The sequence below is a fragment of the Synchiropus splendidus genome, chromosome 4, assembly GCF_027744825.2.
Source record: "Synchiropus splendidus isolate RoL2022-P1 chromosome 4, RoL_Sspl_1.0, whole genome shotgun sequence".
NCBI lineage: Eukaryota > Metazoa > Chordata > Actinopteri > Syngnathiformes > Callionymidae > Synchiropus > Synchiropus splendidus.
Genome location: NC_071337.1, coordinates 7,001,512 through 7,016,491, shown reverse-complemented (window position 1 = coordinate 7,016,491; position 14,980 = coordinate 7,001,512). Strand labels below are relative to the sequence as shown.

At 43.0% G+C, this 14,980-nt stretch overlaps 1 protein-coding gene across 7 annotated transcripts in view; it reads left to right on the top strand.

Annotated features, from left to right (window-relative positions):
* The first annotated feature begins 662 nt into the window (after positions 1-662).
* The window catches only part of LOC128757392 (MAP7 domain-containing protein 1-like), a 35,653-nt gene continuing 21,335 nt past the window's right edge, over positions 663-14,980 (top strand). For all 7 annotated transcript variants that reach the window (XM_053862635.1, XM_053862636.1, XM_053862634.1 and 4 more), the window contains exon 1: positions 663-996. In XM_053862635.1, coding sequence (XP_053718610.1) covers positions 939-996 — 58 coding nt within the window. In that variant the 5' untranslated portion in view covers positions 663-938. The remainder of the gene's footprint in view (positions 997-14,980) is intronic.

Here is a 14,980-nt window from a genome sequence, read left to right as displayed (position 1 = left end):
TGTTATGTGTTATGCCAAATAAAATCCATTATCAATTTAAATGCGAGCAGAGAAAATAGTAGCAGTGATTGTGGACACTCCCATGAAGTGATGCAGGTAGAAAGGATGTCGATGGGAAAGTGAATGTATTGTACAATGATGACAGGAGGTCAATTTATGAACTGCGGTGCTAAACAGAGTCTGTTAGCTTGACAGGAGACTGATGTCATGTGCTGTTTGTATTGTTATTTAAGTGGCTGTTAAATCAATATGATTTTTGTTCAGCCCAGAATTTAATTATTATTTGGTTTATGTATTCATTCTTGTCTGGAGCTATGTTCTTATATTAATATGATTATATTTGAACCATAACCACAGCTTTCCCAGCTACACAGGGTTAGAGGTGGTCGACATCCCCACTGTTTCATTGCGGAGTCAAAGGACAACCAACCTTTGTGGCTTGGGGAGGAAACCAGAGTACAAATTCTACCCAGGTTCTCATCAACTTTGGGGTGTCTGGAGCTGGCTTTCAACCTGCAGTCCCAGTCGATATAGTATTATTAATTTCATATTTCACATTTCATATTTTTTTGTAATTCTTTTGTATTGGTGTTCATATTTTATTATGAAAAGACATGACCGGAAGCTCAAACGACCCCGAGTCCGGACTCGCAGGAGTCTGACGTTTTTTTCTTATTGTCGGTTTTCACCGAAGGCTCACACCCGCTGGATACCAGTGACAATTTTAGACAACACTGCCGACACATTTCGCCTCTCTGTCGCGGTGTTATTCGACATTGGTGGACGTGGGAAGAGCTCCACACTCGCTCCTGCCACTTCGCTCCGCTCGGATCTACGAAGGGCGTGTTTGGGCGACCCGAGCCGGGAGTTTCATCTCCTGCACTTGAAGAATGACAGCAACTGGTAACTGACTCAGACCCCATTCCTGACGGGAAACGATGGATTATAAAGATTTGGACCGTCATTTGGAGGAGAAACTGACGCTGGCGGACAAAAGTGAGTATTTCGTCCGCTTAAATTGCAGCTGAATTGGACGCGTAACGTCCCCAAAATGAATAAAAGACGACGTTGCCCGGTGTGTGGGGGATATTCCTGTTATTTTGTGTAGCGTCTGCTAGTGCGAACAGGCGGGTCCAGTCCCGTCCTGGAAATGCGGCACTCGGCTCCGAACTGAAAAATGGCTCACTGGTGCAGCTGGAAAAAAAAAAACAGTCTGGAACACCAGCTCCTTTTTCTTGACGGGAATCTTCACTGACACAGCATCATAACACCGCGATCCGATTTAATTTTAATTGACGCCGGTTCCTCATGAAAACATCTCAGCTCCTGCTGTGGAATCTTCCTGACCTGCATGTCTCAGTAGAAGGTGACTTTCTGCTGCTGTCCCCTTCCCCCTTCTAGTGAGCAGCATCCCTCTCCTGTCCTCCAATGCAGTTTATTTCGATGAAGAAGGAAAACAAACCTACCAATTATGTTAATACAGTACATCACCCCATGAATACCATGTTACTACAGGCGGAATATCAGCCAGACGTGTACTGTGACAGAAGGATATCATAGTTTATACATAGGAGGGTGTCATCTGCAAACACGGCTGCTCTACTTCCCATTAATCGGTTAATAATTCCCGTCTCATGCAAGGCTTTCATTTTCAAAGTCATTGCTGCTGGTCATGTTGTTCATTTATAAGTGTCATCTGCAGCAATGTTTCTTCCTGCAGCAGTTCAACAAAATTTCATCTCTGGTTTGTCAATAGTTTTTAAATATTCTATTGTTGTTATTATTGTTCTTTATGCGACAGTCCCCCGGCTTGCGCAGGAATTATGTTCCAAACACCCTCAGAAAAAGTGAAAGTGATCTAATACCGCGTCTTTTTCAATTTACAAATTGTAAAAAATATATATGTTGACGCACTTTTGAAGAATTTTTGAACACATCTCTGTTTAGCAAGCCTTACATTCAAGGTCCTGCTGGCAGTTTATGCTTCGTACTCACAGCTGGTACCCTGAAACTGGATCTTCTTCAAGTCGGCACCTGAAGTGAGAGTCCTTCCTCTGTCTTGGGCTCTACTTCATCTATTGTGTTTCATTTCTACTATCCTGAGGACGCTGACTTTGATTTGAGTCTTTCATTTGTTGACTGCAAGGACAGGTGGTGAACCCAAGTAGGGAATGAATTTTGAAAAGGATGTTCAATACTTCCAGTCATCAAATTTCCAGTATTCCAAAACAAAACATCCAAAACATAGTCAGTTCGATGGAAGCAAGAGCAGGATTTAATGTTGGCAAAAAAGACAAGTCAAAAACAAGCACCTACAACATTAAAGGACGAGTCTGTGACACTTGAATGATACGTATATCTCGAGAAGAGGAGCAAACACAAGGAAGAGAGTGGCCGGAATGAGCCTTCTCATTTTGGAGATTTGATGTTCTGGCGATGCATTCAGGGACGCTTAGCTCCTTCAGAGCACCTTCAGCCTCTCTAAAGACAAATCGAAAAACAAAATAATACAGGAACAATCAGACATCACTGTTGTAGAAACCCTTGATCTTGTTGCTTTGTTGTGTGTTCTGAAACTCACAATGCAAATTAGAGTTGTTGCAGTGCATTATGGGACTTGCCTTATGAGTGATGTGTGCTTTTTTTTCAACCACTGGACCACTAGTGTTCACATTACTTCCTGGCCCTTCTAGTCTTTGATTTCCCGCAGCAAAGCTCCCTTGACTAACACCAACACATGCGCGCGCATATATGTTGCCTGTTGTGTAGGAGAGGCTCTTACACAAGCAATAACGTCCCACCGTTTTATTCGATATGCTGCATCTTTTTCGCTGCTCCTCTTGTGTGGGTGTCTATACACAAGCCTGAAAGGAGGTTCAGTCGTTGCTAGATGCTTGTAGTGGGTATTTATAAAATTGCGCTCGATGGTTTCCAAGGCAACGGCATAAGAGTTTCTTATTCGATGGTGCTGCTGTCCACGAGCAGTGACAATCGTCGTGACCCTGACTATGAGCACAGCTAAGTCTGCACCGCTCCTATCCCAGGAGAGAAAGTGCCTTCTCTAGATCGACTTACTGCGATATCTCTCTGTGAGGACGTTCAGCGTCCCGCATGAGTGACGAATGACCCATTGTTCTCATGACCAGGAGAGAGTCTGCATTGTTCCTCCATATTCTATTGCTTATCTATCAGCCTCTGTGGCCTTGACTGTCAGCTCTGACAGGAAACGCTGAACTCAGGGCAGGCTCCTTTAAAGGAGTCACCCACCGGAGGTTGCTGTAGAAAGAAGGCCGTTTTGAAACCATAGTTTGGGTTTGGGTAGGAATAAATGAACATGTCTGACTGACACCCAAAGGGGAGTTTCAGGTCTTCAGTCATGTGACATGGTCTGTAAAAGGCAGAGCGTGTTAGATAAACAGAAACATTCTTTCTCTCTGACTCCATCCTGAGATTCAGTGTCTTGCACAAGCAACAAAGAGAAGACAAAAAAAGCGAGCTGGGCCGCCGTTTGCTTGTGTACTTTACGACCCAGCGTGCTCATGGAGCTGTACAAGAGGATCATAATCCCAATACCAAAGTGTCAGTAGACAATCTAAATCCCTGACACCAGCCCCTCCTGACCTCATCCCCTGACGTCCCAGTGAAGCCAGTCCACCGGCAGGATTGTGCCTCTCATTCATCCCGGGTTTCCTGTCCAACAGTTCTCCATAGCTGCAGGTTTCTTTGAGAATATTGTTATCACCATATTCAGCCTTCCTCCATGACACAATTCAGTTTCTGCGCACTTCAAATGAAGTTTTTGTTCTGGTTCCTCATCTTGCTTCTACTCCCCTGAAGCCAGAGTCCTTGCTGGAGTGCCCTTCTGTGGAAGTAATCATGAGATTTGGACACCCTCTGGCGCAGCAGTGCTGACGTTATGGCCTTGGCTCTTGGTCAGGACACCAGCCCAGGAGAAAGTAGAGCGTCACCTAGAAACCACTTGGCTACTACTTTCTAAATTTTTTCTAAAGTTTTTTCAACTTTATCGATCTTGTATTCATTTGTAAGCTAGCTTAGCTATGAGTCATTGTTTTCTTGAAAAAGGAGCCAATAAATTTTACCTTAATACAGTGGTACCTCGGTTTTCATACGCCCCGGACTTCACAAATCGGAGTTTACTTCTCGAGACACGTCACTCACTCGGCAACCCCTCCCACATGCAGCGGCCACACACATAGAGGAACAGCGCACCTGCAGCAGACACTCTACATTCACTCCGACAAAAACCTCTTTTAAGGCTTGGAACGCATTAGTTCTTTTTCCATTCATTGTAATGGGAAAAATCGATTCAGATTTCGAACAAAACGCTTCTCGAACGGCCGTCTGGAACGGATTGTGGTCGAGAACCGAGGTACCACTGTATTCAATGACTTAAAAAAAGTTTCAATGAATTTGAAGTAGCTTTTAGCTAGCAGCAGGTCTGGGCATCTTGGAGACTCTGGGTACTGAAAATTATATGCGCTACTTTTAGACTGAATGCCCTAAAGACACCTTACTTTTCCTCATGTTTTCCATGGTAACTTCATTTCCTTGCCTTCCGAGCAGCGGTTTTGCTTTTCTTGCTAGCCACAGAACAATTCTCCACCTTTACCTCCCAGGCAATGCCTTATGACCTGGTCCGAATCAACCCAATTGCCACACACAAATCTTCCAATTCTGCAACACTGTTTTGTCTTTTAACACGCTCTTCTTCAAAGTACGCTGACAGAGGGAGTCTGTCTCGATGACGCCTCTGAGGTTGAGAATAAAAGAAAAACTGGCACATTAAATTCCGGGTACACCACAAACAAGCACAGAACATTTGTGTCAGGAGACGGTGGTCGACATGGCAGTCGCTGTTACGCCGGTTGATGGGACCTCCAGCACTTTTTCTTCGTCTTTGTTCCCATTTTCAGTCCAAAATGTGCTATGAAGATCCAATCAAGTTTTCCAGTGTCTGCTGATGGATACATGAAAGTTTTGCCTGTCTTTTATTTTAAAACTGGTCTTCTGCTTCAAAATCACAACTATGAAAGTTTATATAAACAAGTAAAAAGTATTTATATCTCAGCACATAAATATGACCCTCCTGTTGTCCTGGTAGAAAATCAAGAGACTTGAGAAGACTTTTCTCTCCTGAATCCAAAATAAAGCTAATTCTATCAGTCACAGCCTGATTTTTCACCACCTCTTCTTCAGGTCTTACTGACCTTTTTGAAGGAAAACAACAGCAGCACATATTCACATGCTGGTCTTAAATGTATCTATCTATTTATATATCATGGTATTTTCATGTTCAAGTCTTTTTTGTCAAGGTTATACACCTTCAGGTGTTGATTTCTTTCCTCTTACTGGTGTAACAGGTCCTCCATCTTCACCTGTCTCGATCATCCTCTAGTCACAAGTCTCCTCTTCATTCATTATAAACCTTATTGGTTGTCTCCTGCTCCTTCATCTCCAACATTCTTGGTCCAACACTGTCCCGCCTCTCTGTGTGTCCAAACCATCTGGCCTCCCTTATTCGTCTCCAAACTTCTCCATATGTCCCTCTGATGTCCTCTCTAGTCACTCCCAATGACAATCCTAGTGTTTCCACTGCCTACCTTCTCGTCCACTCTGTCAATACAAATCAGTCCATCATCAGCAAACATCACTGTCCCTGGAGACTCCTCCCTGTATTCTATGAATCCCTCGGTCACCTCACACCACATTTTGTGATACATCTCAAGCGTCGTCCAAAAGAGCTAAGTATCAGGTTTAAGCTCTGATCTGTTCTGTTGGATTTAATTGGATGTTCCGCTTTTATAAATTCAGCTGAGACCCATAAATACAGCTTAATATATGCAACTACAGGAGGTCCACCATGTTCGCATCTCAGCAGAAGTGTAAAGCTGCACTGTCTTCATGAATATATTGTCATCTTCCATTCTCTTTACTTTAAATGTGTTGTGGCTTTTTTCTTGTTATAAAAAAAGTGCTGATGTTGCTAAACATAGAGCTACCAAACTAGTTCACTTTAGCATTGGTGTTAGCTTGAAAAGCTTAGCTGATTAATATAAGAAAAATAAAATCCAACAACAAAATAACAGATGTCAATTTAAATTGTTAGTTCTGAAAAAACAGTGTCGCAATTGAGACAGCGTGCAGTGATCTACTGCTACTCTGCTTTAGCATAACATTACTGAACTGTAGCAATGAACGTTAACAGCCAAAAATGTCTGAAATGTTTTGACAGCTTGATTGGATGTGGTTTCTTCATGGAGACAGTACATTCAGACATAAAACAATCCCGTTCAAAGACAGTCAGTGGTGTAGTCTCTCGACTGCAGTCTGACTGGACTCTTAAAAGCCACGAATCCTCCATGTGTGTCTGATTTCACGCAACAGAAAGTGAAAAGGCTTGTACCAGCGAGGAGCACAGTGTCCCTGAGAACTGCGGAAGACAGAAAAAAGCAAGAGGCCCAAGTGCTGTCTTCTGTCTGCTCCACGTCAGCACACCCACTGACCAGATGCTATTAGTCAGAACCTCAGTGGCAGCACTGGAAAAGAGGAAATGCATCAAGGATGAAGAGGAATCAGCTCCCCGACTGGGCCAGTGCAGCGATTACTCATGTTTCCCCGAGAATCCAAACTCATGAATGGTGCAGTGATATTAATCCCGTTTGCAGGATTACAGCCTGTGAGTGGCAGAGTCCGTCACGTCACGTTTAGCTTTAAACCCACAGCAGGACGTACGGAGCCATCTATAATGTTTGTGGCTATTTCTGTGTTGATGTTGAGGACATTTGTCAGCGTGAGTTTAGCTAAATAGAAGACAGTTTTGATCCAGGATGCAATCCAACTCTACCAATAATGTTTTGAAGCATGACATTTTTTACTTGGTTTTAAAAAGTATTGATGCCGTGACTGAAAATCTGTGTGGACAATAAGCCTATTTGACACAACTTGTACAGATATGACCGACTCCATCCCCGTGTGGACCTTTCCCAGTTTCTCAGAAGGGGCGATGGGGTCCTTCCGAGAACATGAGTCATAGTCCCAGTATTGGGGGCCCCTACGCTCCTAACAATATGCATTTAAAGATCCTATAGGCCATTCAAAATGAAGGGTAGGATTTAAGCTTAAAGGCGTTTTTGGCACTAATTCACCTCATGTTTTCTTGTGGTATTAAATGCCAAGGATTGTCGTTTACTCCTGCTGCCTGATTTGGTTGACTTGGTTGCCACTTCTACATTTAATCTCATTCACTGTAAGGGCTTTCCAAACTTACGTGTACCTATTGTCAGGAGTTTTGGTAGAGTGAAGGAAAAACATGTTATACGTAAAAATATTTAGGTATGTGACGAAAATAGTTTTGGAACTTCATTAGATCAGATCCAGGGTCGGGTATTAGGTCCACAAAGGGCCCCAGTGGGTGCTGCTTTTTGTTCCAACCATACAACAGGACACTTTAAGACACCAATCCAGGTGTCTTAAGACTAACAGTTGGTTGCCAGTCTTGTGTTGCATGTTTCATCTGAAACCTATTGGTTGTGCTTAATCGATTGGAACAAAAACCTGCACCACTTCGGCCCTGTAGGGACTGAGTTGCCTGGATGGGAGAATGGTCGAGAAGATCAGTAATCCAGGTTTGAAATAGAACCACTCCCTTACATCAAGAAATCAAAGAAAAGGTGGTTTGGGCGTCTTGTCACACTGCCTCCCTTGTGAGGTGTCGCTAGATCACCCTGAACCAGAATGAGGTCACATGGGACCTATCTCTGTTGCTGCTTATTTCTTCTACGGGTTTGGTGGGACACCGTCTAAAAATGCTAGCTAAAAGCCAGATTTGGTCCACTGGCCTTGCGTTTGTCATGCCTCATTTATATGATGGCATGCATGTCCCGGTGTCATTTCCCCACATGGAGATGAGCAACAGATGCCTTCGACCCCATCAGTTTGGCTGTGTCTTCCACGCAGTGACCAGATAGTGCCTGACTGAACCGTCTTGTGCCTTCTTATGCGTCTAGCTCTGGGTTGTGCAAGCCCTCATGTGGTGTGTCAGATGTTTGTCTCTTCCTGGGAGGTTATTTTTGAACCTCTGTACAGCACCCGTCCATTGATTTCCTCCTCAGTCTCCCACACTGACGCCGCTTGGCCACCTCCTGAAACGAGATTCTGAAATTCCTCCTTCTTCGAGGGCGATGATAACAACCAGACTGTGGGGAATTGCATGTTTGGGCCCAACAGATCATAATCATATGTTGCTTTGTTGTAACTGCTGCTGGCTGTCATGTCTGCGACCTTGTTCTTGGATGTTTACTTCACTACACTCGTGGCTTTATCTGTCAAATAAAATTCACGTCATTGCTTTGAAAAAGGCTTCATTTGTTTTCAATAGCTTTTGGATTTTTTTTCCTGATTGAAATTATTGCATCCCTGTGGTGAGGAATTCTTGCTTGCAGCCCACAAGGGTGAGCGTTTGTTAGTGAAATAACTTGTGTCTGTCCTGAATAGCTTCGACACATGCACTTGTACAAGCACGCTATTGTGTGTCATCCTGAAAAGAGGTCATTTAAAGGAATTTGCTCTTGTTTTAGGCCCAAATAATGCAAAACACTTCTGACTAGATAACTACAGTGGTAGACCTGTTGCCTGGTAAATCTTTAGCAGCCCTTTTTTCCATTTTTTGTAGTGCAGCATAGGGCTGGCAAATCCTTCAAATAATTCTATGGTCCTGATGGAAATCTGGGACTGAACCAACAATCCGTTCCCCGTTCCTTGACCCGCTACTAACATCAGGAAAATGTCAATGAAATCCATTCCAAGCTTTCCACAAGCTAAGGCTAAGGCAGACGATGAAAGGAAGGAAACGTCACTAGCAGATGATATTTTTTTACTTTACAAGCTGGCATTGCACTTTAACAATTGTTATTGTGACTTAACCACTATACCACCTAGAATCCATTTCAACCTACCATGATCTTTCTAATGGAAATTTCCTATCTTGAGAATGAGTGAGGCCAAAGAGGAATATAATTTATTGCGAGCAATAGCTGGTTTTGACTGAACAAACTTGGCAAATCCAGAGCTAAATCAGGTCCAGTGTACTGCAGATTCTGTGCTCTAGAACCTATCACCTACCAGGACTGGCTTTTTATGTTATTTTAAGAAGAAAATCGTGAATTTTAATGTTGATCATTTTGTTGAACTTGGCAAGCTGTGTACGTTCAGGAGCTGTTAAGCTGTGCCATGTAGTTCTGGAGTGAGCTCCTCTCATTAGTTTGATGACCTGCAGTAACCAGGATCAACACAGGCACAGGGAAACCAGACCTCAGCTCAGATTAAACTTAGTCCGTCATCACACTGCAACACGCTGCCAGGTCCACATTAGTCAGCCAGATCCAGTTATGCCCTACTTTACCAGTCCAAAACAAGAGCTGCACTCTTGTCCTGTTGACTTCACATGAGTTCACGTGAGCTTTACCCCCTAAACCTCAATTTCCCCCCCTTCTATCCGACAGTGCTGTGTTTGTATATGAAGAGTTAAAAGCACCACAGTGGAGAACCGTGGCTAGCATCTTCCTCTGCCACTTGGGCTCGGTGCCTGAAGCCTTAGAAGAGGCAGAGATGTCACCTGTCATTGTAGGGCTCAAAGAAAATTCAATGTTTTACACACAAAAATACAACACTGCGGAGCAAAACTATGCGCAGCGATCACGCATGGATGGCTGAGTCATTCTCAGTCAGTCAATCACTCAAGGCCCTGACAGCCAATTTGAAATCCGTGGGCTGGACTCAGCTCCCAGGCTTCACTTTGGACTCGATTGGCTGATTAAGATCATGTTTTAATCCTCATTTCTGCCCCAAACTTTTGACCTCGAACCTAGTTTTATAAGCTGAAATTTGAACTGATCAACTGAATTATAGCAATGTTCTGAAACTGAAAGCTCTCTAATTTATCACAAGTTTCTGCAACTTGTTATGTAAATTCAAACTTCAATATTCTTCATTTGTCTGCAGCTAATATGGGTCTTCTTCAACACCAACCTTCAGATACATCAATAGTAGCTCATCTTTTGTGCCACTTCAGTCCATATTGTTTCCTGATGCAGATTGGCCCTTGCAGGAAGTGACTGGACGCTCTGCTATCTATTAAAGAAGCCACCTGGTTCTCTGTCTTTGGAGAGCTTCCAGTCAGGCCTTTGGGGAAGGAGATTAGTAGATGAACAGATTGAATCTCCACACTGGACCGCTACCTTTGAGAGCTCTCTGGGTCAGGGCCGGCTGAGGTCAAGTTTAGACTGCAGGCGCTGGAAGAGTTACAAACCTGACCTGTCAGCACATAAGGAGGTCAAAGTGAGACCATAGTAGGGCAGATTTCTTATGAAAATTTTCAGAGTTATGGAGAAACAGATGGAGATGTATTTCAATGTTCAGCTTGGAAAATGGGGTTGTCAAGAAACAAAAATTGCAAACTCCATATCAATATTCTTGATACCATATCTGAGACCGTGGCCTTAAAAAATAGAAATACTTAATAATTCTTAAAGAATGAAAATTGCAGATAAATCATTCATTTAAAATAATAGCTGAATAATCTGAAATAAGAAACAAAGCAATGAAAAAACAAGTCAATCATGTTTTCACTTGCAAATAAATGTTTAATAAAAACAATTTCTCTCTTGTCGGTACAAGTATCAATAAAGGACTTATTCTGAACACAATTTCTTTTTAAGTTTTTGCAGTGAAATACTGTATGGGTTGCAAACTTGGAAAAGCAAAAGTAAAGGAAAGCATCTCGAAAGTGACATTTATATTTTTAGATATGATTCATGGGGAAATTATTGGATTGGAATAGAGTGCCAATAATTATGCAACAAAAAGAGAAACCTTAAAATAAAAACGTTTCTTGTCGACCACACAACCGCATGGCATCCACTGTTAAAGAGCATGAAAGTGGGAGCTTTTCTGACTTTCCTGTTTCTATACTTCCTGTGTCCTTTGCTTCCTGGTTTCTTGCTTCTTTGTTGTTCAGGAGATGACCTCATGATGAGGTCATGACTGAGGAAGAGAAACCACCCTCCAGTCACAACAAGCCTCCCCCTGAGAAGTTCTCTCTGATCTTAAAGGAGCTTCATCTTCTTCACCCCTAATCTTGTTCCGAACAGAAGGGAGTTGTTGAAAATAAAGAGGTGAATAATGGATGATCAATTCATCATTCATCATGCGCGTCACTGCTTCATGGCTTGGTGACTGAGTAACCTCATTCCTTGCCAAAGTATCCGGAGAGGTTTTGAGAGGAGCAACTTCCTGTCTCATTGTCTCTTTCTAGTCTGGCTGATAAAGTGCTCACATGAGTTCTCACGTCTGAGAGCTTCCTTTGCTGCTGTCAGCGTGATAATCAGGGAACTGTCTTTGTTCTCGACGAAAGTCTTCAATGGACCTTTGTGTTTGAGTGAAACACTTGAGATTTGTCGGAGCAGAATGGGAAAGCGCCTTGCTTTGACGCTCCCCTTCAGTGTCACGTTTTTTTTATCTTCATCAAAAGATGCTGATGTTTCTAACAAACGTTTGTCAACACAGTTAAAGCAGAACAAGGCAGCGTGCTCACACATTATTACTATAATTAAAATGAATGAGTGAGTCATGAGTAAAAGAAAGTCAGACTTTCGCAGGGGTGAGACAGGGAGGTGTTGCGGCACAGCTGAGTTGGAGTGAGCGCTCTGTAATTGTAGAACTCTGATTAGTGGCTCTCTGGTTGTTGTGACCTGGAGCTCATCACAAACACAGCTGCTGGACCGCTGACCTCTCACACTGTAACCAGAGAGTCTCAGCGGCTTCGGAGTTTCCAGTGTGTGGCCGCAAAAGTTATGTTTTTTGTTAACCCGCCCACCCAATTGAAAACTGATTTCAATGCATCCCAAGGGTTGCAAACAACATGTGGGCTTTCTTTGACTCTGAGCACCAAAAGGTCCTCAGGAATGTTCTTCCGCTGTGTTTCCCTGGGGCGTCGCAGCTCTGTGCCCAAGAGCATTTCCTTATTTTCATCCAGACAGGAAGTTGATGGCCCCTACAACGGTCGCATGCAGCCTCTTTCCTCAATGAAGGGTTTTGAGGTGTCTTTTGAAGGGTGTTACACACTTACAATCTGGTTTATTCTGGGGAAGGTTTTCATCTGAAGAGTTTCATCTGAGAGACGTAGTCGCTGTATAAACATGTGCTCTTCATGTGCAATAGAGGGGGGTGAGGATGCCTGGGATTCCTGAGGTTGGACTGACCCAGATCTAAAACAGCCAGCTCTTCACACGCAGACTCACACGCATGCTTTTATTGTCAAACGACATTTAGCCTTCAACTATTTTATCTGCTACTTTAAATTATAATTTTTTTGAGTGGTGCCTTCTGTTTATGTTCATAGTCATGTGCCCAAGCTTACGTACAAGTTGGTACAAGATGGTATACAGAGTCTGGCTTGCACAGTTCCATTTATTTACAATACAAATCTCCTTGACCTTAGATATCATAATTTTATGTCATAATGTAATGCTGTCATTGGCCTTAACTGAGCCTTGGTCTGTTGTATGGTATAGGTGCGAGTGTGTGTGAGTTGTTGTCTGTTGATATACGTTCCCCAAGGTGGTGAGATAATTTCCATGCTCATCCGAGCGTCACACGATGAAGAAATGAAAAATATTTCCATGTTATTTCAATTTTAGTTCTAGTCATACCAATTTCCTGCTTTGCAAACGGAACAAAATGTTATTATAATTCTTTAAAATGTGTACAATTTTGACACTGGCTGGCCTTTTAGCTTTCATCAGAATATGTGTTCATCGTTTGGCATTACTATTGTTTGGAGAGACTTTTATAGCGTCACAAGAAGGTAAAATCCGGATTCTCTAGGTCCATGCATTTATTCTCAACACTTTCACAATTGAATCCTGGCATCATCTTGGAAAATGTCCATCTCAGCGTGGGCAGAAACAGTCCATCGGTGCAATAATCTCTTTGGTCAGTGAGGTTGTCATCTGCTCGCTGTCTTTAGCCACACAATGTTGCTCAATTAGACTAGACAACTAACCCTGAATAGTTGAATGCAGGTGGTAACTGTGGCCCTGGCAGTGAATAAACTTGTTGCGAAATTCGTAGACATAATTGATTTTAGGGATTAATTCGGATTTAAACAGTTTATTCCCTTCAATGTAAGTTGACTCAAACGCCATGCTTCATCTGCTGTGAGTCAGATGACCAAGTGTACACCAGGAGAAGTACCGCTCTCTATTTTGCCTGTGTTTGGTAAAACATGTGGCTGAATACTTGGATTTAACTGGCTCCTCATGCTGCCATCTCCACTTGTGGTTGCTGGACAGATGCCGGTCCCTTTTATGGCCGACCTTCTCAGCGTGGCACTTATCACTATTTATAAACTAGAGTGTGTCACACTGGCACAGAAACCTGAGACAGCCGTGCAGGGAGTGAGCGGCAGCCAGCTCCATGATTAAATTGTGTTTCTGTGTCAAACCAAGTCTGTCACAATAAGAGTCCCTGACGAGACTCAACGGACTCAATGAACTTGAATTCAGCGTTAACTCTTCACGGTTGTAACTAGCGTTGCGCATTGGGACAATAAGCATTCAGCCCAATTCAACATTTTCCTGATACCATTTTGATTTATATATTTGGCTAAATAACCAATATCCACCACTTTCCCTGCAGTTTTACAGCCCAGGACGACCATCGATCTCATAAATGGTGTTTCTCCAGCATCTACAATCTAGAGCTATACTGAGCAGCGGTTAGCAGAGAGTGCAAATATGTTAGCACATGGCTGCCAATTCTCTCGTAACCAGCATAAAACTCTGCTAATAGAGGCTGTTGTCATGCTACACTTCATATTTGTCTCGCCTTTTGAGCCAAGTGATAAACAAGTAACATCCGACATACGACCTGCTTGACTGACATCACCCGTACTTACGACAATGGGCCAGCAGATACTTAAAAAAAAAAATTTTATTCAATGTCTGGCATTGCAGCACATAGGAGCCCGGCAACGCATACAACAATTATGGCAGCACGGTATCCCAGCATCTCACTCTCACACAGCGATCTACAGGGGTTGGACAAAATAATGGAAACACCTTAAAGCTTTTAGAGCTTTAAGGTGGTTCTTTCTTTACCAGTCTATCTGCTTCGGTGCAGACAGAGGAGGATATCTCGTACGTATTGCCGGTCATTGGTCTGACAGTGTCCATCACATGAGGAATGTTTTGTTTACATTGCATCATGATCTATTCGTTTTTTTACACCTCAAAAAATGCTGTGAATCGCATCCCTGTCATGCTGGCAACCAATCTAGTGCCAAGTATCTCTCCAAGTGTCCAGCACATTCTAAGTCCCTTTGAAAAAAGCCATCAGCTAAATGAATCCATTGTGACCTAAACACTAAGTTGATGTAATCTTCTCTAGCAAGGAGGTGCAATCCTCTTTTTTTTATCAAGCCATAATCCTTTTCTTTTGACACCAGAGTCTGGAAAACTGCTGCTAGAACATGATCTCTTTGTCCAATACACGCTAGACTCTGATTCACGCCCTATGTGTTCTTCTTTTGGCGCTTAAGATCAGCGGCTGCAAAGGGGGCGGTCTGGACCAGAGCCCAGTCTTAATCTGTAAATTATCTGGTCGGGTGAGTGTTTGGACGGGCCTGACGAAGGCGACGTGCTCCATCTGTCGGCTTCATATCACCAAAGGGTTTGGCTTGTTAGCAGTCTGTGGTTGGTCCAGTCACCCCTCCTTGTCGGCATGGAAACGCAACATACGTTCAGTTCTTGAATATTAGCCAAATGATGAACTTCAAGCATTTTAAAATCTGTATCTCAGCCGTCAGATGATTATAGCTAAAAACACGTCTCTTCAGATGAAACACCAAGTTACCAACATGTTTTCTCACCTCCTTTTCTAGACCGTTGACAGGATCCTCAGA